This window comes from Plectropomus leopardus, chromosome 3 (assembly GCF_026936395.1).
Source record: "Plectropomus leopardus strain MGB_pleo_1.0 chromosome 3, ASM2693639v1, whole genome shotgun sequence".
NCBI lineage: Eukaryota > Metazoa > Chordata > Actinopteri > Perciformes > Serranidae > Plectropomus > Plectropomus leopardus.
This window is the reverse complement of record NC_142178.1, coordinates 17,427,789-17,454,080: the sequence shown is the minus strand read 5'-3', so window position 1 is coordinate 17,454,080 and position 26,292 is coordinate 17,427,789. Positions and strand designations below refer to the sequence as shown.

The window sequence follows — 26,292 nt, the reverse complement described above, 5'->3', positions numbered from 1 at the left end:
ATGTGACCATAGTTAAACAGGGTGTCTGCAGGTCCTTGAAAGCTTTCAAAATGCCTTAAATTAAATTTTTATGAATATTAGGCCTTACTTACATTTCTAGATAGTCTGACATTTGTGAAGTCTTAATTGCAACAAAGTACCTAATTTCATTTATCCATCTTCTTATTTCTTTTTTTTCAAAATGAGTAAAGCTCCTCTGGTTGAAAGTCCACATTTCTGATGTAACAAGTCTGAACCTACCACTGAGCCTAATACTGTCATTTTACTTCAAGCTTGTACTCCCCTGTTGGCAAAATGTAGATTAATCTTACTCACTCTAATAACCATATTCCTACATACCTCTGCACAGGACTACATATACACTACACTCTCAACCTCAATATTCACCTGCAGTTCTTGAAGAAGTAAAATATGATTTTCCATACAAAATCAACCTTAAATTTGGCCACAAATGATCTTAAAAATGGGTTAGTATTATAGTGCAGTTATGGTTATCATGTTATTTGCAGTCTTACATCTCTCATTACCTGTCATTAAGTGAAGCAGAAGCCTTAATAGGCCAGATCACTCAGGGCTGTGTGCTTGTATTTGGATATAACACAGGTTTTGCTGGCTTAAGGTCACATACTGATTATCATGTTCTGGGTGTGGTTTTTCTGTCTGCTATGCTAAATTCCTCTCTGCCTCACTGCAAAATGTCACCGTACTGCTAAGGTCCAGGGAGTAGAGTGCACGAATCCAAAGCTTGTATTTGGCTTGAAGGCAAAACGATGGTATCGTTTTGCCTTCAAGCCAAATACAAGCTCCCTTACTAGTTGTTTTATCAACTCACACAATAGGACAGTCTTACCATAGATAGACTTCCTTGTTCCTGCACCTGTCGACTGGAAACGCCCTGCTGTCATACCGGCTGAAAGGTTGATGTTATGAGGCATTGTCAGAGTAATAAAGCGCGTGCTGCTGTTTAATGTTTAACTCACCCCAAGACATGCGTGTCCACTGGGTACTGCTGTTCTTACATACCATTATATAATATGCAGTGCTTGCAGGGATTATGAAACTGTCACTCATCTGTTGGCTCTGTGTGCTGACATAAGTCACCCAGTCGGTGATCCCTCCTCACCCCTTCAGACACAAGCATGTAAACAATGACACATGAAAACATGACGACGGAGCAACATAGGCATGGTGTGGAGTTTGTTTAAACAATTTACTTGTGACAGTGATTTTGTTAAAAGCAACGACAAGGAACTTTCACTTTTTTGTTGATTTTTGTCAGCCCCTGCAGACAAAATCGGTTGTGCTTCCTTGAATTAAGACTGCATTTCCCATGAGCACCACTGCCTTGTCCTGGGCTAGTGCATGCCTTTGTCTTGGAAGTGAAAGAGTGAAAGATAGGAACAACTTACTTTTAATTAGGGGTGGGAATCACCAGAGATCCCACACTGTAAAATTATCTACTTCAGTCACCCCTAATTTTTAACATGAAAAACCACACTTTGCAACGTATTTCATAAATTAAATGGACATATATTCCTGTCCAGGAGGAGGATGGCCAATTCAGGATTGATTTTTGAATCCTTTGTAATCCCGCAATTCTCTCCATCTGTTAAATTACCTACTAAGGTTTACTTGTGTTTTCCCCTCTTCCTTTTCTCTTCTTTGGTCAATTCTTTTCTTTATCTCTTTCCTGATCCTGCCCCACAATTAGCTACTACCACAAAATGTAATGAAAAAGAAAAAAATTCTTGAAAGTAATATCTCCTCTTGCCTTGTGAAAACTTTAACGTGCTCACTGCCAAACTACGCAGGGGAAATTTAAACATAGACTCTTCTGGTCTGTGTCCAGTAAATAATTTCATCTGATGTTGCAGGGAATCAGACCCTTGGTCAGGCCTTAAGAATAACTACATAATAAAAGCCCAATCATCTCACTGCTGATCTAGTTTACTTGTCATTTAGAGGCATCAGTAGTAAATTGAGACTGTTTCATAACCAGTTAAAAACTTGCAGTATCTGTTTTAATTGAATCAATCAAGGTTCCTGAACTGCTCAGTAATTCTTTTGAAATGTAAGGGACCATCAGAGTTGACCTTTTGTTTATCTCACTGTCAGACAAAGACCATTTATTCAAAGTAAGAGCTCAGCTGAAACTATGCGGCCTGACAGTGAGCAGTGTATCACATAGCAGAGGGCTGACGACTATGCCCAGCACAGATAAACTCTCTATCTCAGGGAGTCGAATCACTGTCTGTGTGAGATTAGAGAGCAGTGGAAAAAATCTGGCCGATTGTCGCACAGCTGCGCTCAGATGGAGTATAAGTTGTTAAGGGATTCTGTTGTAGGTGTGGTATGGCCCATGTGGGATATTTAAGGCAATAGAGTTGTCACCAGGACCAAAGTCGAGGCTGACTCTGGTAATTAAGTCACTCCCATTCATGGGCGAGCTTAGGAGAGGCATGATCTCACTTAAGTTATGACTTATGGCTGTTCTTCATTGCACCTTGCACATGTATAGAGCAAGAGGTCATGTATGAAATGACAGCAGGTCAACCAAATAGAAGAGACTTAGATTTAAATCCCTCTCTGGAAATGGCATGTGCTTGCTCAATGCTGTGAAATGCTACAGTAAAGTAGTACATTTAGTTTTGTTAAGGCATCCCCCTGCCTTAGGCAGACTATATTGTATGGAGGCAGAATAAGACCATATTAGACATAATTGTTTAAGTAGCTGAATACCTAGATATATGGTCAGTACTAAATACTTCAAATTGATATTTTAATAAAACTACTTGAAAGCATTGGAAAAATGTCTGTATTCAAGTTTTGCAAAAATCAAAAATGTCAAGATTTCAGATGGAAAATTCGCTCTTCTGAAATTTCTTGGATCATACGATTGGTACAACATAATGCTCTTTCTGGTTTAGATTAATCCTTGCCAGCCTTACGCTCATATGTTTAAAATATCATAATTTTTTGGTATCTGATTTTTTGCAATTTTAAATGCAAAAAAACAAATTTTATTTGCAAAAGTTGAGCTTAATTTTTTGAATATCTGAGACTCCTTTAACATTTAAAACATTAAAAAAACATTTTTTTTAAAAGAGGATTTACTGGTGATTCAAATCAGAATTTTAAAAAATTAAATCGATGCCCAGGAGGTAGTAGTGATACATTTCAGTTGATCTGATGCGAAGCATAGAGAATTATAAGAAAGCAGAGATAATACTGGTAAGAATGAAAATAAATATTATGTAAAAATATAAAAATAAGATATGTGCATTATAGAATATTAAATGTATAATATGCTAAGTATGTAACGTGTGTAAAATTGAGAAATATCTGCACTATGCTACATTACAATCTATAAAACTAGTCTGCTAAATTTGATAAATATATAAGAATACAGGTTTACAAGTGTTTTGCTACAATGTACGACTCAATATATACATAAATAGAACTTTTTTAAAGAATAGACTAATTAAATAGATTGTGGAAAATAAATTCACAATCGGGTATTTGTTTGCCTGTTTTCGCTCCCCTAAAATACATCCCTGTGTTATGGAATGGATTAAATGCCCGTGTGACAGAAGTTATGCTCCAAGTGTTTACATTGAACCAGATCTCAGTATGGGAAGCAGCTGTCGCTAGTGGGCTGGGGCTTGCTTGATTCTACCTGACTTGTGATTGTTCTGGATGTCTTTGAGGGCCCACAAACATCATGCTGCACAACAACAACCCTGAACGACAGCGCACAACAACAGAGAATGACGCGGAAAGGCCACAATCATTTTTGCAACAAGTCAGAAAATTTCTGAATGGCAAGAAAGCAAAGAGAGAGAGAGGAGGGGAGGGGGGGGGGGCATTGTTTGTGGGCCAGAGCTGCCCTGTGTAGCTGGAGCAGGTCAGACCAACGGAGAGTCAAACTGAGGTTTAATTTCGCACAGAATGCATCGCCAGTCGTCAGCTGGACTTACATCTAAATGGGAACTTGTTCACTATGGATCTGCTGCCAGGTATTTCACAACATGACTTAGAGACTGTCATTGTCGCAGATTAATGACAGGATGAGTTGCTTTGCAGTGTCAGTCAGTTTTGAGCTTGTGAGTCAGATTGATGTGCCAGTTAAGGGTGATGTAGCCTTTCTCCTTTAGCTGACTTACAACTTATTTCTAGCGTGAGTAAATATTGATGTATGTAGAAATATCTAGGAACAAAGCTACACATTCTGTTCAGTCACAGATGCTGATGATAAGATATGTAGGTCCGTGCCAGCAGTCAGAGTTAGCAGCATGTCTTTTCTGTGGAAGCCCGTGTCAGCCAGGCTATGTAAACATTGTGTATCACTGTGGCCAATGTAGACCCCCAGTCTCCTGATTGGTTTATGAGTCAGCACAATAGAGCTATTTCTAGGAATATTGACATGCTGGAACATTAAATCTTTAGGGTGTCACCATCCACTGGTTTTGTAGACTTCCTGTAATTTTAGCCGCTGCTAGACTTGGGGTTTTGGATTACTCAACATTTTAAGTTCATGTTACTCAAGTGCATTCTAGTGCTGCGGAACTGTGTAATAATGTGGCCCAATTTTAGTTGGAATTCCTTGTTTTTGATGCGCAATTTATTGCAACACTTAATTCTGAATGTGGTCATCACTGTATGATAATGTCAAATGCAAAAAGAACATCTTGACTTTTGAATTAGGACCATACACTGTTAAGTACAGTTGTGTCTTGTGAGAATCAGTGTTTCACTGTACGTTATGTTCCAGTATTATCAGATATTGCCATAACTAATGATTATGCCGCAGTATTTCTGCTTTGTCACTCAGAGATGCCACTCATGTTGTAACACATAGTAACCCGCCTCTGTCTGTCTTAAATAGTTGCTGTAAATGTTAGAATCCCTGCAATGTTAAACGACCAACTTTTGTGCTAAAGTAGCAACAAAAACAAGAACATTTTTGGCACATAATTGCATATTTTACAACACAGACAAAATCCAAACTTTAATACTATTATGATATTATTGGTGCTAGATAATTAAAAAATGAATGCTTGACATAGCATGTTATTATGGGCTCAATTTGTGACACAGTGTGCAGTCAAGACACACACTAAGTGCCTCTGCTTTTGTCATTGGCGGAAAAGTGACAGGTTTACTTGAACGCATTTTTTGATGAGAGCACTTAATGTCAACATTAATAACTTAGAGTTAAATGCAAATGTCACAAAGCTTGAACTTGTGTACACATGTCATATTGTGTGTAATTAACTTATTGAGTTTTAGCAGTATGTTGGGTACTTTTTCATTTCATTACCAGCCTTTTTGGGTTACTGAATAGACCTATTATTATAGCACACTGTGGGTTATAGTAGGTCCATTCAGTTAGAGACACAGCTTTTTTTGAGTCTGCCCAGAACAAATGCTAATCTTATTGTTGAATGCTGCATTGCAACTAAAACATTTCCCTCAACTTGTTTCCTGCAGAGTGTTTGTCAACAGAAGCTTGGCAATGGAGAAGATTAAGTGCTTTGGCTTTGATATGGATTACACTTTAGCAGGTAAGTTGAAAACACATGCACCTAACTAGTCACCACTAGTGCTGAAACAAAACATTTCCTTAAAATCAGGATTGAGGATATATAAGAAATATAGAATTTGTATTACAGTCACAGTGTCTTAAGTATGTGGAGTTTGCACTTTGTGCTCTGGTGAACACTTTGACAGACATTTGATATTATTTCTAACATTTAGTAGCCTAAATAAACTGAAGTCTAAACTAAAAAGACAATTGATATCTTGATTGGTAATTAAAATAATCAGTAGTTCCAGCCATCGACACTACTGTTGGTACTTTTAAATGTTCGGTATGCAATCCCATTTGGCGAGAGGGCTGCATAGCAGATCCTCAGTTTACAACAAGGACTGTCCTTCTTGTTGTCCCATTAATAATAGTCCAAATGAGCAAGTGTCACTTGATGAAATCAGACTGTTAAAGTTCATAGATGCGTTAAATTTATTTTTGTAAGTTAATCAAAGCGTTGATCAAAAAGACAAGGACAAAACACTTTGTGCATGCCAGGGTACATTTGGATTTTGAGGGATTTTCTGCTTTGGAATCATGAAAAACAAATTAATAGTTATTCAATCTCCTTGTGTTATTTTGGGTGGATGTAAAAGTCAAAAGTATCCCTTCTTTTTGACTTTATATTTGGCTACCCTAGCATCCCCCCGACTTGTTGTCCAAAAATATTACTTAGGTTAATGTCAGTGACTCATTAAGTACAGTATAACACTTAGATAGCAAAATGTTAATCATATCTCGTGGGTACACAAAGTTGATTGTATGGAGATGTTCTTTTTCCTACTGACCTGTAACCAGGTCAAACATATCCTGATTTTTCATGCCACTTTGTCCTGTGACTCAGCTCCAGTTTTCAGTCTGGCCGTCTCTATAAATAAATCCTCACTGACTTTGAAAAGCAGGTCACGTTTGTTTGTGGAGTTCACCGATGATGGCTCCCTTGAGAACGGGGATCACTCGAAGTCCCTCTCTGGCACTGTACCCCAATCCCAGCTCAGACTGCAGGAGATTTCACGGACGCTCAGCTGTTGACATGACTCTGTTTATGGGCGCTCATAACCAAGTGTTAATGTTTGCTAGAAGCGTGGCTATCATGTATCTTTTGGAGGGTGTTCAGGTTTTGACCACACAGACACTCCATCAACTCCAGTGAGCTGCTGGTGTCACAGTGTGGCTGCTGCTTAATCACAACAACCCGGGCGACTGCAGTATTTGTTTTTAGGGGGTGTTGAAGGCAGTTCAAATGTGTAAAGTGCTTGGAGTATATTTCTTTTTTTTTTTTTTTTTCAAGTTGTCCTTTGGACTTACTGTTTTGAAAAAAAAAGTGATATTATTGACATTACATCCAGCAAGTTTTTGATAATGTTGATAGATCTTCTACTAAGTATGACAGTATGGAAAACCAATTTAGTATGCCATTGTTTCGTATTGGCTGGCAGGAGTGTATTTAAGTCTGCATTTGAATTCAATCAGGTAGATGGTAGATGGACAACACCTTCTGGACAGCACGGGAAAAACAAACAGTTCGACAAAATGTCAGGAAGGTAAAATGAAGTGCGCACATGTTGCATTAGTGATGCCTTATTGTTTACTTATTGTTTAAGTACAGAACAAGATATATGAAATAGAAGTGTTTCTTGTTCATTAATTTGACTTATTATTCCAGTAGTGTCCAGTTATTGTCCAGATCGTTGATGTTTGCTCCTTGCATAAGGGAGCTTTGTAACATCCTCCTGTAACTGGTTGTAAATTCAACCAGCAAACTTTGAAATATTTTAACTTTGAATGACAATGCTGTCTACTGTTACCGGTGTTGTGTCTAAGTCTTTTTCCCCTTAGATATGTGTTCCCCCCTACCTAAAGCTTAGCCCTAACCCTAACGTTCAGGGATGGCACTATGCATAAACAGGGGCAAACACTATTAGATGTTGGACACAGTTTGATTCAGCACCAGTTTTTTTTGGTGGCTTGCCTAAATTTATTCTCCTCATCTCATCCACTAAAATGATATCTGGGTTGCTGTCTACCCTATTCCATGTGAATGCAGCAAAAGTCGTCGGGACACCTCAAACCTCACTTTAGTACGATGGTAGACCATAATTTGTCTAATATTTAATTTACATTAACAACAGCATATATCACTGTGTAGTTATTCTAACCAATAATCAATTACTATCTAACATACATAGATATTGATATTGCATGTAATATACTGTGATAGAAGATTTACTCTAAATTGTTCATTCTTATTGTTAAGTCATGTAGCACAGTTCATCCAGTTTTACACCTTTTTTTCATGTTGCATATCATGAAGTTATTTTAAATGTTAACATTTTGAGAAATTATTTATTAAGTGCAAGAGGTGAAGCTTGATATCTCTGTGTGAAGGTCTGTAGAAGGTGACCCAAGGCACGGTTAGTTTCTCCGGCTGTCTCATGGAGCTGTGATGCACTTCTGGCAAAAGTTGTTGATCTTTCACCATCATCTAATCGTATGAAGTTCAAAGGCTGCTAATATATTTACTATGCGTGCATACGCATCACACATTGTGTAGTATTACGTAAGACTACCTAAATCAACATTATATGAGACAACATTGCCTCATCTGCTCTTTGTGCTGCAAAATGGAGCACATAGTAGCCCGCAGAAAATGTTACTCAAACACACAATTAAGCCCAGATTGCATTGTGAGATACACATAGTTTCGTCCTACTTTTCCAACAGACTTTTGGCTGGAATGTAGGTCCCTGAGGCTGTGCTTAAGTTTTCTCCTTTTTCCACAATATGTTTGATGGTGTTATAAATCTGTGACAAAGGCCTACATTTTGCATATAAGTGGCCACAGATAAATTAAGACAGCTGGGGTGTTGGCTTCAAATATAGATTGCTATGTGACATGGTTCAGATAAAGTCACTTTATAGGATTTGGATTTAGTGGTCTATTCGTGGAAAGTTATGGGTTGTTTATTTTGTGTGTGAGGCGGTGTACATTACATTTAGGCCTGAGGTGACCTGGCCTCTAAACTTTGGAGAGACACCACAGCAATTGGAGCAGTGAGAGTCATAATTAAGTGGCAACAATCTCATCAGAGACTCAAGGTAACAGATCCCTGAAGCTAAGGCTGCTTCTCGCCAAGTATATGGTCATTTGTGTGTGTCTGTGTGTCCATGTGCATAGTGACAGCTTGAGAAATGTGAGAAGGGGCTTACAGCAGGGGAGGAAGAACCCCTGTAAAACAGACATGTGAGAGACTCAAGGACATGGAAAGCAACAATAACACAACTTCCTGTCTGCTCACAAATGCTGTAACCCAAATGCCTTTCAATAACATCTGTTGGTAATATTTTCTTGGATGCCTCTTTGACTAAAATATGCAGCTTTCCATGACTGTTGCTTCCAGTGGGGCTTTCATGGAAAACAGGAATCACTCTGCTACTGCTCAAGCCTTTGAATGTGTGAAATGATGAGGGGTATAGAATAGAAATATGTTTTGAAAGAGATACACTGTAGGCCGTGGGTGTCATATGTCTGTCTGGAGTTTTTAAGGGGGGCCGAGGGGGCTTGTTTTTCCAAGTTCAGAAGTAAGGTGGTTTTAGTGTCACTAAAAGGGCTGCAGCTAACTGTTGTTTCATTGTCAATTAATCTTTTGATTTATTTCTCAATTAGTTGTTTGGTCTATACAATGTTAGAATATGGTGAAAAATGTCGACCAGTGTTTCCCACAGCACAAGACGACATTCTCCTTTTTTGTCCACAGCCCAAAAATATTCAGTTTACTGTGGTGAGCCACATTATAGAGACATTTGGCAGAGACTGTTGCTCATTTAAGAAGCAGAGTTCAGAGTTGACAGAAGGGGATTCTGGGAAATGCAGTTTGGGGAAGTGTTGTTGCTAGTGCGGTTTTAGTTTTTACCAGCAGATGATCCGGAGCTTGTCTTGGCATGTGTTGTTACTGTTTGAAGTGAGAGTAAACCGACCCGACTCGACTCAGTCTCTCGTCATTCCTGCAGTGACATAGCCAGAAAATATTCACATTTAAGAAGCAGTTGTAGAAGTAGTTGGCAACTAATCAATTCATTGATTATTCTTCAAAGCTTCAGTCATTAAAGACACAAAATGGCTTTGGTAATTTGTGATTGTGGTGAGGTTTGGATTCGACAGAGCCTTTTTTAGGGTCTGTCCAAGTAAAACTTGGCTTTAGTTAGGTATATGAGGTACATTAGGTATATATACAGTGAGTGCAGAATTATTAGGCAAATGAGTATTTTGACCACATCATCCTCTTTATGCATGTTGTCTTACTCCAAGCTGTATAGGCTCGAAAGCCCACTACCAATTAAGCATATCAGGTGATGTGCATCTCTGTAATGAGAAGGGGTGTGGTCTAATGACATCAACACCCTATATCAGGTGTGCATAATTATTAGGCAACTTCCTTTCCTTTGGCAAAATGGGTCAGAAGAGGGACTTGACAGGCTCCGAAAAGTCAAAAATAGTGAGATATCTTGCAGAGGGATGCAGCACTCTTAAAATTGCCAAGCTTCTGAAGCGTGATCATCGAACAATCAAGCGTTTCATTCAAAATAGTCAACAGGATCGCAAGTAGCGTGTGGAAAAACCAAGGCGCAAAATAACTGCCCATGAACTGAGAAAAGTCAAGCGTGCAGCTGCCAAGATGCCACTTGCCACCAGTTTTGCCATATTTCAGAGCTGCAACATCACTGGAGTGCCCAAAAGCACAAGGTGTACAATACTCAGAGACATGGCCAAGGTAAGAAAGGCTGAAAAATGACCACCACTGAACAAGACACACAAGCTGAAACGTCAAGACTGGGCCAAGAAATATCTCAAGACTGATTTTTCTAAGGTTTTATGGACTGATGAAATGAGAGTGAGTCTTGATGGGCCAGATGGATGGGCCCGTGGCTGGATCGGTAAAGGGCAGAGAGCTCCAGTCCGACTCAGACGCCAGCAAGGTGGAGGTGGGGTACTGGTATGGGCTGGTATCATCAAAGATGAGCTTGTGGGGCCTTTTCGGGTTGAGGATGGAGTCAAGCTCAACTCCCAGTCCTACTGCCAGTTTCTGGAAGACACCTTCTTCAAGCAGTGGTACAGGAAGAAGTCCGCATCCATGATTTTCATGCAGGACAATGCTCCATCACACACATCCAAGTACTCCACAGCGTGGCTGGCAAGAAAGGGTCTAAAAGAAGAAAAACTAATGACATGGCCTCCTTGTTCACCTGATCTGAACCCCATAGAGAACCTGTGGTCCCTCATCAAATGTGAGATTTACAAGGAGGGAAAACAGTACACCTCTCTGAACAGTGTCTGGGAGGCTGTGGTTGCTGCTGCACGCAATGTTGATCGTGAACAGATCAAAACACTGACAGAATCCATGGATGGCAGGCTTTTGAGTGTCCTTGCAAAGAAAGGTGGCTATATTGGTCACTGATTTGTTTTTGAATGTCAGAAATGTATATTTGTGAATGTTGAGCTGTTATATTGGTTTCCCTGGTGAAAATAAATAATTGAAATGGGTATATATTTGTTTTTTGTTAAGTTGCCTAATAATTATGCACAGTAATAATCACCTGCACACACAGATATCCTCCTAAAATAGCTAAAACTAAAAAAGCCCCACTCCAACTTCCAAAAATATTCAGCTTTGATATTAATGAGTCTTTTGGGTTCATTAAGAACATGGTTGTTGTTCAATAATAAAATTAATCCTCAAAAATACAACTTGCCTAATAATTCTGCACTCCCTGTATACATTTTTTTTAATAAAAAATTTTGATCACTCAGTAAATAAAAAATAAAGATATTTTCCCCTAGACTTTTTCCCCAAAATATGAACATTTAATGTAAGAGAAAAATACTTAAGGTTTAAAACCAAGTTTTGAGGTGCTTGTAATCAGGTCTTTTTGATTTAGTTTTTGTCTGTTAAACTCTTGATAAGCAATACTTAACACTGTTTTTCCCCAAACTTTATTCTGACTGATGCATATTCCGTAATATTATCAGTATTTAATGATGTGCTACAAATGTGCTAAAATTATATATAGTGTAGCCCTGGAAGTCGGTGTCTCACTGTGGCCAATTAAAGGAGACAATAGTCTCGTCTAATTATTATGTAGCAAAACAACCTCCTGATCATAAATGACTGGCCTGACTCACAATTGCATAACCTAGATTGAGATTTTATGGTTGTGTGAGTGGGCGCACCACGCCAGTGTCCCAAGGTCAACACGTGAAAAGAGCCACCCAGTGAACTAAAGAATAAGAGAGTGATGATAGCAAAGGTGACAGAGGGGAAACAGCTCTTAAAATAGGTTTCTTTGTAGAGCCTCAGAGCTTCAAGAAGATTATGACAAGTGAGTGCTGAGAAGGTGGAAGAGGAGGAAAGGCAATTTAGTTGGTGTACGCTACTGCTCTGGGCACAGGGCCCAGACCTTCAGTTTGTTGGGAGACCACAGCGGGGGGGCGAAGGAGGGAGGAGGTTGAACTGCGAGAGATACGTGATCATAATGCAGAAACAGGCTCAGGCTTATAGAGTTGGGGGTGTGGATGAAAGGACAAGGCTTTACAAACTCTTGATGTTTCTGTGCATACTCATTATGCATGTGTGTGAAACCCAGCATTAGACACAAGTGCACACTCACATTTTGCAGAGTAGGACGCAGATGTTTTCCTGTTTGTCCTGCAGTGCTGTTCCCCCCACTAACTGTCCTCTATCCAAGCATCATCAGCCAATATTTCTTCCCCTCCGGGGGCCATCCACCTCCCCACTGGGTGTGCAGAAAGCAGGCAACAACACAAGCGCATTCTCCTTTAGTATTTATAACATCTGACATACTCTTTTCCCAGTGTCACATAGCATTTCAATCCCCTGCCAGCCTATTCTGAGCCCAGCATCAATCTGTGTTTTTATTTTCGGAGCCCTCCCCTGCCTGGGTTTTTGGTAAATATCTGGCTCTAGCGGTGACGGGGTGGGGGTGCTCGTCAGTCTCAGCAGGGCTTATTAGAGCTGCTGCTGAAAGTTGAGCGACTTTTCATTTTCACGCCTGATCCTGTTTCTTTGTGGATTTGCGTGCAGAACATCGAGGCCCTTGTTGATACGAGCAGGGAGAAGGGCAACGGGTGTGTGTGAGGGTGAGGGGGGGGTTCACTGGAGAGTGAGAACATGTTGTTGTCAAAATGCTGAGACAACACCTCTGACTCTCAAGTGAATGAGGCAGCCATAGAAAAGTCTCATGTACGTGTTGTGTAACTAACACGAGTGAGGCTCACTGACTGTCACCTCTGAGAAAACACTGTTTGCTGTGTAATCACAGTGTCACCCACAGGTCGTGTTCCTCAACTGTATACATAATACTGAGTTTATGTAAATTTTACATGTATAATGTCACATGCTCCGAAAGCTCTCCTGTCAGCCAGGTACCAGGTTAATGGCTGATGTTCAACCATCTGGACATCTGTAATTTGGTCTGTTGCCATATATTGACTTTGTTCATTATATTTATATAATAAAATAATTTATAAGTCATGTTGTAGAGCTTTTTATTAACGTTTCCCGACCAACATTTAAAAAAATCCAATTCACTGCATTAGATATGGAAATATGGTGGCTCTAACCACTGTATTTTTCTCACCTTCTCTCTCTGCCGTTACTTGGTGGCTTTTTACTGGTCCAGTTACGTTATCCCCACCACTGGCAGTCGGCATCTTTCTCAGCTGCCTGTTTAAAGGGGACTGACCTCTGGTGGTGCATGCTCTGCACTACATCACCTAAGCATCTCCGTATCAGTTTAATAGTAAGAGGGATGGATTTATTTTTGACTGGACTGAAAATCATATTGTAGCCATTTAAATACCTGGGTACATCTTGATACCGTCCAAGCCATTCAACTATCAATCATTTTCATTATTGTTTAGTCAGTCAGTCAGTCAGTCAGTCATTTTCTGTAACCGCTTGTCCCCGTAAGGGTCGTGAGGGGGCTGGAGCCAATCCCAGCTGTCATCGGGCGGAATCATTATTGTTTATTATGTTGGATATGTTTTAGATGTATTAATTTGTTGTGCTTTCCTTAAAATGTCAGAAAATAGTGAACATGGCCATCACATGTTCCCAGAGCACAAAGGGAGGGTTTCAAATAGTTTGTTAATTTTAAACAGAATCTGTTGCTTCTTATAGGAGATCAGACACCAAACTGCACTATTGCACTGTGTTTACTGAGATAATCTATTGGTGTAGTTGAGTAAACTGTGTGTATGTTTCATTTCTAGTGTACAAGTCACCAGAGTACGAGTCATTAGGTTTTGAGCTCACAGTGGAGCGGCTGGTTTCCATCGGTTACCCCCAGGAGCTGCTCAGCTTTGTCTACGACCCATCCTTCCCCACCAGGTCAGACCAGTCACACCACATCATACAGACATCATAACAATGACTATAGGCATCAGCTTTTATTATTTTAGTCTCTTTATTGATCTAACCTCAGTGGATAAAGCCAGGATGTTAAGCAAGGTGAAGGGACTGTTATGACAAAAGCCATCACCTGCTTAACGTTCATTTCCGTTTAGGGAAAATCCCTCTCAGTCTGTCCTGATGATATCTGTAATCACATCACAAATGAAAGCAGTTAAATTTCCAGATGTTATGATTAAGAGATAAGTTAGAAAAGTTCAATTCTTTATTGTACACTTACACGAGCATTTATTTTCCGCTACTTTCAGGGGCCTTGTGTTTGATACCATGTATGGAAACCTGTTGAAGGTTGACGCCTATGGTAATATCCTGGTCTGTGTCCATGGATTCAACTTCCTCCGAGGGTGAGTGTGTCTGGCATTCTCCCCCATCCTCTTAAAAAGATTGCAAGTCATCATACAGTATGTCAATGTTTATGTTATGTCATGTGTTTAATTTTTTCCCCAGCCCTGAGATCCGTGAACGGTATCCAAACAAGTTCATCCAGAGAGATGACACAGAGCGCTTTTATATCCTTAACACACTCTTCAACCTGCCAGGTAACGTCTCTGAGTGCAGAGGAGAATACCACGGGACCGTTAAAGAGAAATTAAGAAAGCGAGAATGAACTTTATCTTTTATGATTTAAAAAGCTGAACATGTCATTATGGGAGGTCCAAGCAAAAAACTTTGACTGCAGATTTAAAACAATTTGATCGAGCTGTTTCATCACTGACACCTTCTCCGTGCCTTCCTCTTTCCCTCACAGAGACCTACCTCTTTGCTTGCCTTGTGGATTTCTTTTCCAACTGTGACAGATACACAAGGTAAGGAGCTGTTTATAACACTGTCCATCATGCAACAAGTTTCTGGGCACCGCATGGTGACACAAAGACAGTTGCAAGCCAAACTGGGTCAAGAGCAAGCCCTGCAGCATGGGAGGGTCCAGGTGTCTCAACCGCTAATCTAAGCTAATTGTTTTAAAATGGAAATCAAATGGGAGTTCAGGCAAAGAACCCTGTAACAATGATTTATTAATCTCTTCTACTAACTGTCAAAAAGCATGGATTCTTATGAGAATGAGATAGTGATGAAAAATGTTCTCACTAACTATTTAAAAAAGAATTAAATCTTAATGTTGCTATAAAATAATCTTTTAAATGTCACAGTAAGGAGATATAATGGCCTGTAAATTTGTTGAGAATGTAATCTGGAATGGCTGCATGTCCTTTGTCCTCTGAAACCTGGTTGTTGGTCTTTTAGGGGGAGAATGCTTTCCTGTTTGGCTGGGGACCCCTCCAACAAGGGAAGGCTATCCCATTTAAAAGCAAACAAAAAACAAATGTCATGTTTTTGAAAACCTTCTGTAAAGATGTGGCCTGTCCGACGGCTGTGTACGTGTGTGTCTCTGCTCCTCTCCCCCAGCTGTGAAACCGGCTTCAAAGATGGCGACCTCTTCATGTCCTATAAGAGCATGTTCCAGGACGTCCGTGACGCCGTCGACTGGGTCCACTTCAAGGTAAGACACCTATGATGTTTTTAACCTCAGTAAGTCTATTATTAAACTTCACATTAATGCATGGTTGCTGCTTTAATATGAGTGTATTCTGTAATGCTCTTGCCTGGATGTGAATATGCTCACTGCTGATGGCAACCTGCAACCTTGACCCTCCTTTTCCCATGTGGTGTCGGTCTGGTTGTTCAGTCCGCACCAGAGTTTAACTGAAAACTTTCACACGAGCATACATACCCGAGAGTTCAACTAAACCAAACTGTGCGAGAGCAGTCTAGGATTTATCTACTGGGACTTTGAATCACCAAATTACATACAGTAGAAACTCAGCCAATATCGAGACAAATTGTCAAGGGAGAAGCTAACAGGATATTAGTTGCCCTCTGGGGCTATTAATATCTGTGATACTCAAAACAACATTGCAAGAAAAAAAAACAGCCATCTAAAACATCTGTGGTGGACATACAGGAAGTTGTTGTTTTCAGACCTCGAGTATCAGAAAGCAAGGGTCTGGGGTCGCCTGTTTTTTTTTTTTTCTTTTTTTGTCATATTTTAATGAGGTGTTTTCATTTGTATAGCAGTTTCAATGCCACTGAATGATGTAAAAGTATCAAAGACAACAACAACAAAATAAAAAAAGAAAACAGTTTTGAAAAAAATGGTAAAAGGGTAAATTAAATTAAGTAAATAAATAGAATAGTAATAAATGCAAAGGTTAATAAAAAAGAAGCAAATTTAAACTGAAGAATCAATTTATGTCACATTTTATCATCTAATTATTTCCTCCGCGTATTTTTGATATTATTTTTTGCACATTTAATGGCATATCAGTTCATTTATGAAGTCTTTTTTTATTTTGACAGCCTCTGTCTGTCTTAGTAAGAGTGGTGGGTTTGTAAAGTTATAAGCAGTTCATGTATTCTGTGCTGTCAGTCCTTTTTTGGCAACAGATGAAAAATGGTGTTCAGAGTAGGGGTTTTTTTTTATTAGCTTAAAAAAAGATATGAGCTGAAGAGGAAAATCTTGCTTTGCTGTCACTGCTGCTCTCCACTTACACATCCTGTACAACTCACAGCTAAATGCCACAAGTCCCCACGTGCTGTGCGTGGGCTGTTTCTGAGGACTGATACTTAACTGTTACTGAATGAAATGAACTGGCATTCTTCTAACCGTAGAAGATGGTATCTGTGCAGACTGTAATTCAGTGTGTCTCGCATTGCAGGGTACACTGAAGGAGAAGACTGTTGAGAACTTGGAGAAATATGTAGTGAAAGATGTAAGTACTTGGTATTCATCAAGGATGCTATAAGTACACACACATACGTACATGCACTCACAAAGTGTACCACATTCTTGTTGTGCTCTGTGAAGAGGCTGGTTAAAGATGCTTAGAGCTTTTCTTCCTCTCTGTTCCCACCAGGGGAAGCTGCCTCTTCTCCTCAGCAGGATGAATGAAGTAGCCAAGGTTTTCTTGGCTACCAACAGTGACTACAAATACACTGATGTGAGTATAAGATTGCAGCTATGGTAGAGACATTTTCTTTTTAGAGGAAACCATCAATAAAAAAAAATGCAGTGGTAAAACAGACAGTGGAGAATTAACTTAAGATCCATTTCTTAGATTTTCTACTCCTCTGTTAGCAGCTGTATCATCTGCTGCGTTTGATTTGACTGTCTGTCTGTGTTGTCTTTTCACAGAAAATCATGACCTACCTGTTTGACTTCCCCCATGGTCCAAAGGTAAAATATAGCTTTTGACCCCTTCCCTTTGACCACACTTTTACTATACAGGTGAAGGACACATTATGCTCATATGTGTATGTGTGACTTTATTGCTTGTGTGTGTGTGTGTGTGTGTGTGTGTTTGTATCCAGCCCGGTACCTCCCACCGGCCCTGGAAATCCTACTTTGATCTGATCCTGGTGGATGCCAGGAAGCCGCTGTTCTTTGGAGAGGGTACGGTGCTCAGACAAGTTGACACAGTGAGTAGACACAGACACACAGCTGAGACAGAGAAGACATTATTAATAGCTGCACCCCATGTGAATGCTGTCGTATTTGGACATCTTGCAGCCCTGTTGAATGACCGCTTTATAATATAAAGTAACATAATGTGAAAAACTTTGATTAAAAGGTGAAAGTTTTGGTTTCAGTCATGGGATGGTTGTCAATACAATTTAAAGGGGACCTATTATGCTTAATTTCAGGTTCATACTGGTATTTTGAGTTTCAACTAGAACACGTTTACTTGTTACATGGTCAATGTAACATGGTCATGTTAAAAATGAACATCCAACATTGTAACATTATATATATGACAGAAAAAAGGAAATGCAAAATAATCCTTCAATGGATTGGCCACTTCTCTAGAGGAATATGATCTTTCTATGACTTGTCACATTGTTTCACCATTTGTCATATTTTGCTAAAAAAATCATTCTTTTGTTGCATCTGAAGAGCAGACTATTTTTTTGTCAGTGTGGAGGCATTGTTTTCTTGTGCTATGGGGCTGTTTATCTAGTCAATCTGAAGTGGAGAAGGCTGAATTCATGTAACAAGACAAACATGTTTTGTCTCAAAACATGCATGAGTCATTATGGGTTGTTTTATTTTGTAAGGACTGTAGGTATTTTAGCTGAAGTCCATTATGAAAGGTCAAGGAAAAGGTTACAAACTGGGTGCAGTTCTTAAGGTTTATAAAATTTAAGTTTATTTCTTAGCCTTTAAAAATACAATTCCTACATGTAAAAATGTGTTTTATTGTATAGCTTCAATCATGTCTATAAAACTGACTCATGGCAATTTGTGCCAAGCTTCCCTTTCACCCGTCTAATGCAACGATATGTGTTCTTTACTTTAGACAACGGGGCGTTTAAAGATAGGAACCTACACCGGACCTCTGCAGCATGGCATAGTCTATTCTGGAGGTAAGACCTTCTTTGACCTAGTTTTAAGCTGTGTTTAGAAGTTATGATTGATGTTTTTCAGGTGTGTTAATGTCACGTTATTCTCCTTTAGGTTCCTCAGACATTGTGTGCGACCTGCTGGGGGCCAAGGGGAAGGACATCGTCTACATCGGGGACCATATCTTTGGAGACATCCTCAAGTCCAAGAAGCGTCAAGGCTGGAGGACGTTCCTGGTCATACCTGAGCTGGCCCAGGAGCTGCACGTGTGGACTGACAAGAGCTGTGAGTCTGCAGGCATAAACACAGGCCTACACATGTGGTGACATGTACTCGTTTGACTGTATGTTGATGTATATGTAGCTGCACCCTGACTTATTTTTAGTCGTACTGAAGTCTCACTGGCATTAGAAAACAGGCAACAGGGACCTGACCTAGATCAGCAGCTGCAATGTCAGCCCTTCATGTTTCAGAAAAAGAAGTAAACATGATAAAGATCATATAATAATAAGAACACTGACTCTTGAAAGTCGCATTCTAACAAAGCAATCAGTCATATTTATTGCTTTTACACTGGAGCTGAGTAATACTAGAACACTGCTCACGCACTGCATTGTAGGACTACATGAGATTCACCCTCTTCTGGTGTTTTTCAGCGTTATTCGAGGAGCTGCAGGGCCTGGACATTTTCTTGGCAGAACTTTACAAGTAAGAATTCTGATCTTTAGCCTCCCCCCACCTCCCTCCTCATCACGTCTTTTTAACCAGTTCTGCTGCGTTTTGCAATAACAGCGTGTGTTTGTGAGAGGACAGCCGGGGTCATTAGGCTAAAGTCCAAAGGGTCGACTCTCGCAGGTCGCCTGATAACCAGGTTCACTGATGTTATTTATAGCCTGGCACGACTTGCTGTTGCACCACCTCTTTTACACATTGCCTTTCAGCCAACTGATATCAATATCCTCCCCTCCCCCACCCATCCACCCTGATCATTGTCTTTCTCTCCCCATCCTTCCTCAGACATCTGGACAGCAGCAGTAATGAGAGGCCCGACATCAGCACTATTCAGAGGAGAGTCAAGGTACGGCCTTTATCTTTGTCGTTTCTATGACAACAGCAGGCCTTTCCACAGACTTTTAACACTGGCTGCCTGGAGACGGCCAAGTTATTAACGCCCATATTTACAGTGTGTTTAATAGAGCTGATGTTTCTACTATAGTCTAATCATTAACAATAATGCACTTCCTCATCAAAGAGCCCACTCTCTCAGAGCCCGCTGAGGTAATAGTTTATTCAGTCGTATCAATGAGCAGGTGGTGCAGTTTTTCAGTGTAACTGGTGTCTTCTCTTCTTGCCTTTTTTAGAAAGTGACACACGACATGGACATGTGCTACGGCATGATGGGCAGCCTCTTTCGCAGTGGCTCCAGACAGACCTTGTTTGCCTCTCAAGTGATGCGTTACGCCGATTTGTACGCAGCCTCCTTCATCAACTTGCTGTATTACCCTTTCAGCTACCTCTTCAGAGCAGCACATGTGCTGGTGGGTATCTGAATGTAAATTGAGAGAGCTGCATTAAACCAAACACCCTCAAAAAGTTAGCACCCAGGTGCAGTTGTTGTCCTTATGTTTCAATACCCTGAACAAGACAATGTCCGTCGCTGTTAGCTAGAGCCAAGTTTGTTTTTCTCTTCATTCACTGTATTTGTAGAGCTCCACCTGCCAGCTGCTGTCAGTCAACCACAGATGCGCCTCTCCTATACATCTTTATTATATTTTTTAATCTACATTTCTGAGAAATTTCCTTTCTTTTTCTCTGATCATCCATTATAAAAATGTCATAAATGACAAATGATTAGCAACACATTAGCAAGACAGTGGGAGATTGTTAACTAGAACTCGCAATGCAGTAGTAGTCATAGTTGCTGGGCATTCACATGAACAAACATGGCTAAGACAGGACGTGATTCAGACTAGGTTTAAGTTTGGTTGGCGCAACTGATGTAATGTCCATTCTAAAGACTGGTCTTAACAAAGACTGACTTAGCAGCTAAGATCAGGCTTAGTAAAGACCAGTAACCCTTCCAGGTGCTAAAGGTCTAACATGGGTCTCAAAATTCATTGAAGTCATTATTACTGTGTTAAGACTGTTTGCTTGGAAAAATTCTCCACATCCTGCTTATATTCAGCAGCATTAAACTCTGATTCTTCAATGCTTTCTCATGCTTAAGGCCTTTACATATCTCTTCAGCGTGTCTTGTCTTTCTTTGCAGATCATAGAACATTAAAAGGGAAACTAAATGGGAATCTAATAAAGTAATAAAGTATCATGTGATGTCACTTACCAGTCTTGTGTAGCCTGCTCCTCATCTCTGTGTGAAGCTAGCTAGCGTCTGGAGGCTACATTGGCCAGTTTGAGAATCTCTGACCAAAGAGTCAGTTGAGTTGCGTTTTGGGTAGGTGCGAGATTTTGATAAGGAAAAAAAATGCTTGGATTAAAAAAAAAACAGTATTTCTGGTTCTGCTTTATCAGTTCTGATGCTGTTTTTTTTAAGTGTTTGACAATGTTAAAGGAGTTCAATGCTGAACATGTGGATTGTTTTTTTTAAGAAGAAGAGATATAAAACACACAGTAGGCTTTTTTGGAGACTTAGCAGTTAACAGTGGATATTTCTGTTTCTGATATTGATGAAGTCAACCTGGAACTGAGGGAGAGTGATACGATCTTCCTTTTGAAGCAGAGAGAAGCTTTCTGGGTTTATAATCTCTGTTCCACAGAGGGGAGTGAATAAAGATTTTGCCCATTCTATAAAACACCCTAAAGAAAGATAAGATATATCAGATAAGAAAGTATAAATAAAGAAACTTTATTTATCCAGAGGGAAACTGCTGTGCAGCAGCTGGAATACAAAGTGAGAGAAGTGCAGATACAAATGTCCAATATGTAAAGACTAAAATAACTTCAGAAAAGCAAATGTATGTAATATAATATATAGCAAATATAAAACTAAATTTTAAACTAGATGATCGTAGGTTCAAAATATACAAAATAGCAAACAGTGAGGTGCAAATAAGGTTCAATATTAAGACTGAGGCAAAACCTGCTGGGTGAATAAAAAGCAGATTCTTCCGAGTCGGCCTGTGTTTCCATGTTTTTATTTTTTTTTACGTTTCGTCCTCCCTCCTCCACAGATGCCCCATGAGTCAACAGTTGAACACGCCCACGTGGACATGGACCTGGAGTCACCGCTGGCCACGCGCAACCGTACCCACTGCAGCGACTGCAAGGACCTGGATTGCAAACGCAACCAGCTGACCCGCTCCTTCAGTGAAATCAAACCTCCTAACCTGTTCCCCCAGACTCCCCAGGAGATCACTCACTGCCACGATGAGGATGATGATGAGGAGGAGGAGGAGGAGGAGGAGGAGGAGGAAGAGGAAGAGGAAGAGGAAGAAGAAGAGTAATAAGATAGACAGAAAAAAAGCCACGTTCCTGTTCCTGCCCTCTCATGTTTCCCTGTAGAGTCAGGTAGTTATCTCTCTCAAAGTAAAGCAGGGAGGATGAACATCTCCAGTATGTGTGTGTGTTTATATCAATACTGTATGCACACAAACACACATGCACACATACTGGTGGTTTCTGAGGAAATTCAAAAGGACCAGTAGTGAGACAGATCGTATGACTGTCAGAAGACTGTACGCATGCTTGGTCCTCTAAATCCCAACTTCCTAGCTTCATAAAAAAAAAAACAGAAAACAAAACAAAATTTAAAAAAAAAACATGTTATGACTTTTAATTTGTTAAATTTGATATCTATTCCCCGTCGGACAGACAGAACATCACACACTTAATTATGTTTATTATAAAGTGAGACCTCCTGGTGGATTAAATGAGGTAGTCACATTTAAATCCATCAGATGTTGGTCAGTAAACTGTAACAGAATGGCCTCGATGGCGCAGTGTGCACACTATAATCAAACAGAAAGCACTGCTCAGTTCTGGTGTTAAAAAAAGGATGCACATACTGTATGAAAACACATTTTTTTATGCAACATGGGAACAACATTCAGTTTTTCATATGTTTAGTTTAGTCTCTTTTCTTGTCATTGTGGAGGAGTACTTTGTTCTAACTGGTATGTGAGGGTGTATGTTTCTGTTTGTGTGTGTGTGTGTGTGTGCGTGTGTGTGTGTGTGTGTGTGTGTGTGTGTGTCTGTGTGTGTCTGTGTGTCTGTCTCACTCAGACTGCAGCATCCTAAGTGATGTTAAGCTCAGATTCCATTGTACTAAACTGAAGCACAGGAGCACTGAAGCACAGTACGCCTTTAAACACATGCATTTTTTGTTTGAATTTTAGTGGAGAGAACACGTTATGGTACACAAGTGGCTCTTGAACTGATATTTTGTTACCAAGCAACAATGAGGACAGAGTATTGTAACCTTATTTTTATGCTACCAGACTCTATGACAACCCTGAACTACAGTACAGGAGTGTTTTTGGAAGTAGCTGTCAGGTTTAATGGCACGAGCAGCTAACATGCAGTATTTTTCTCACTCGGTTACTTAGCAAGATGAAACTTGAGTATTTTTGAAGGGGAGATGACCAGTTCAAGCAACATAGAGATGTGTGAAGTGATCCCTGTTGCGGATAACAGGAGCGTGAAAGTGGCCTCAGTATGCAAGAAAATGACGCTTTTTTACGGATGTACAGTATAAAGCTCAGTTCAGTAGGTCTGCATAGCTTAGCATTGCTTTGTTTATCTTTGGTTTTGGGGCTTTGTTGTGTTGTGTATAGGTGTTTTTCTTTAAATCTACTGATTGACTTGTTGGTGTTATCTTCTGGGGGAGATGTGGCGACAGAGTGTGTTCAGTGTTCTTCGTTGGCCCTCTGAACCCTGAAGTAAAGATTTCATTATAGTGTTGGTTCTAGCTGTACAGACCTGAATAAGGATCTCTGACTTTTAAGTGCTCGACTTTGCATTTGCATCCAAATAAGCAGCATGACGGTTGAAAAAAAAACCAAAACATCCCATGGTATTATTTATTGAGAAAAAAGCTCAGCTAATCTGCCTGACGTTTTCGATATGATTTGATTCAATTGACAGTACATCTGTTTCCATCCATCCTTTTTCAATTTGCAAAAACCTAAGATAAGAGCAAGAAATATGAAAAAACATTGAAATATCCAAATAAAGTTTATTATTCTTACCTAAGGTGGAGAGCACCAGCAAAATGAAACAAAGAAATAGACGTTTCCGATATACTGTATCATGACGTAATAAATAGCATGTGTGGTTCGTGGCGACTGAACAGATTTGAATTTGTGACACATAAAAACATGAGATTATGGCAAGATTGTAAACCTTCCTCAAACCAAAATTTGGATATTTTTAACCCGTACAAGGTTTGCATGGTACTCTTTTAATTACTTCTTCTCGTTGCACATGCTTCTGCATTGTTTTTAACTCTTTGAAACCTGGAGCAACATCAATTTTGTGGGATTTCTTTCAAAAACATGGGAAAAATGAACTGAGCAACCTGGCAAAAATGTTTCACAGATTGCAAGAAATTAGTAGATTTAGAAAATAATATTTAAAAGAAAGGGGAAAATGTCTAGGGAAAAAAAAGAAAAAAGCGAGGGAAAAACTATTTGTAATTATCTTAATTATATATTTCCAATTTTGTTACAAAATTATTATTTTTAAGCACTTTTCCAGGGTAATTTCCTTGTTTGTTTGTTTGTTTGTTTGTTTGTTTTTATCTTTCTTGTTCATTTCACATTTTTTAAAAAATAATAATTTTCAAATAATTTTCTTTTTTTCTTTAACTAATTTCTTGCTCATTTTTAGATCAGGTCTTCTAGATCTGATCTGAAGTTGAACTTTGCATTCTTCTCATGTTTTTGAAAGAAATCCAGCCAATCTGCTCAGGTTTCAAAGGGTTAATGGCTCCTGACTGGAGAGTGTCAGGAGCATCACCACCTGTTCGAACCAACTAATGTTTGTAACCAATAATTGAATGGATGGAAACATGCAGTAATTGGCATTTTCATTAATCTCAAATGTGCATTAAATTTGGGTTTTAACTTGGCTAGTGACCAAACAACCCACCACCTGTCATCAGAATTGGATTAAATGTTGCACAATCCTAAATGTAATCCTGATGGTAAACCAAAGTATGTGACATCACCTTTTTGCAACAGAGCCCCGCCCAATTCAGACTAGTGCGTTGTGTACTAAGAAACGCAGAAACTTGAATATTTCTAATGTGAAATAACAGACACTGTTAAAACTCTTTTTAGAGAGTGGTGTGTTTGTGTACGACCCCAGCACCCACAGTGAGAATCTGATTCAGGGCCTTTAACCAATTTGTCTCTATCTAACACGTTTGTCGAGATGCATAAGTGTTAGTATGCAGAACACAAAGAGAGCTGCCTGAATTTCAACACATGGTGACTTGATCTTTCTTTTCTTTCCTTTTTTAACCAGTGTTTATAACCAGTTAGTCCTGTCAGCTTTCCTTACTTTTGTACTTAGCTCTGACATGTTGTGTCAGTCCTGTAAGTGTTGGATTGGCCTGTTGATTTAGGCCACAAAAGGGAAGAAACACGCCGTCTACATAATTTTTGGTTTGGCTTGATGTGGTGTGCAGAAAGGTAAATGTGTTTAACTGCAACTCTGTGTGCTGATATGTTGGATATAAGCTTGTAGGACGTAAAGAAACATATGACAGCCGTTAGTTCTCTTTTGTTTTTTTCTTTTTCTTTACAAATGAAATATTTGTATTCTTGATTTTGATTTTGTTTTAAAAACATAGAAAAACTGGATATGCTATAAGAGGCAGCTGCGTTACTAACAAGACCTAGTCAACTGTCTTTTCTTTGCATATTTTGCATATGCATGTGAAAATTACGAGCATATTCGTTCTACTAAGGTAGTTATGGTAGCATTGGTTTTACTTCAGTGTGGACTGCATCATTTTAGAAAAAGCTATTTTTGACATTTGCCATTGTAGTTTACAAAGGGATGAAAAAAAAATCCCTGGGAAAAAAAGAAACTTACAGTGAGGGGAAATGTGAATAGCATGTTCAGTACCGTAACAGATATATTACTTGTAATCAACACCATGGGGTTATTTTTATTTTTCTAAGCTCGTGTTTTTAAATGGTCTTGGTTTACAGAACTGTAAATAGACATTTCCATTTCTTATTTTTTTGTCTTTTTTTTTCTTTTTTTTTTAGTAAACTTTTATACAGTACTACAGACGTCTGTTGCTCAGACCTAAAACTAACTAAAGTCTGACGAACAGGTCAGCATACTTTAGAAGATTTTTATCCATTGTTGTGATGCCCCGAGTGCATCTACACTAACAGCAGGTGCCAAAAGAGTCACCTTTTATTTTCTTAACTAATCTTTTGTTTTTATGCATATCAATTCATGTTCTCCTGAACAGTGTTTTGTTTGTTTCCAGAAGTTATCCTGCAGACTGTACATTGAGGTAAATTACATAAAAATGTAGAATAAAGATAGTTTTTCATAATTTTCTTCTTGTTCTGTTGTTAAAATGTTACAACTGTGCAATGGTGGATTACCAGCTGGTTGCAGAGGGCAGTTACTAGGTTCACCATTTGGCAGGAGGTTTGATAATTTCTAATTTATTTGTAAATAATATATGTACTGCTGAAACCAGTGGAGGAATGTAACTACTGCACATACATTAACTCTAATACTGTATTTCAGTACAATTTTGGGGTAGGCATCCTCTTTGTGAATTTTGATTTAATGCTACTTTGCAATTATACTTCTCATTTTGGAAGCAAGTATTG

At 39.3% G+C, this 26,292-nt stretch overlaps 1 protein-coding gene across 2 annotated transcripts in view; it reads left to right on the top strand.

The window, feature by feature from the left end:
- Positions 1-26,006, top strand: part of nt5c2b (5'-nucleotidase, cytosolic IIb) — a 31,557-nt gene extending 5,551 nt beyond the window's left edge. For both annotated transcript variants that reach the window (XM_042484628.2, XM_042484629.2), the window contains exons 3-18: positions 5,491-5,564; positions 13,878-13,995; positions 14,325-14,420; positions 14,524-14,615; positions 14,825-14,882; positions 15,481-15,574; positions 16,791-16,844; positions 16,989-17,072; positions 17,267-17,308; positions 17,443-17,550; positions 18,429-18,495; positions 18,587-18,757; positions 19,129-19,180; positions 19,490-19,550; positions 19,834-20,010; positions 21,661-26,006. In XM_042484628.2, coding sequence (XP_042340562.1) covers positions 5,491-5,564; positions 13,878-13,995; positions 14,325-14,420; positions 14,524-14,615; positions 14,825-14,882; positions 15,481-15,574; positions 16,791-16,844; positions 16,989-17,072; positions 17,267-17,308; positions 17,443-17,550; positions 18,429-18,495; positions 18,587-18,757; positions 19,129-19,180; positions 19,490-19,550; positions 19,834-20,010; positions 21,661-21,933 — 1,621 coding nt within the window. In that variant the 3' untranslated portion in view covers positions 21,934-26,006. The remainder of the gene's footprint in view (positions 1-5,490; positions 5,565-13,877; positions 13,996-14,324; positions 14,421-14,523; positions 14,616-14,824; positions 14,883-15,480; positions 15,575-16,790; positions 16,845-16,988; positions 17,073-17,266; positions 17,309-17,442; positions 17,551-18,428; positions 18,496-18,586; positions 18,758-19,128; positions 19,181-19,489; positions 19,551-19,833; positions 20,011-21,660) is intronic.
- Positions 26,007-26,292: the final 286 nt, after the last annotated feature.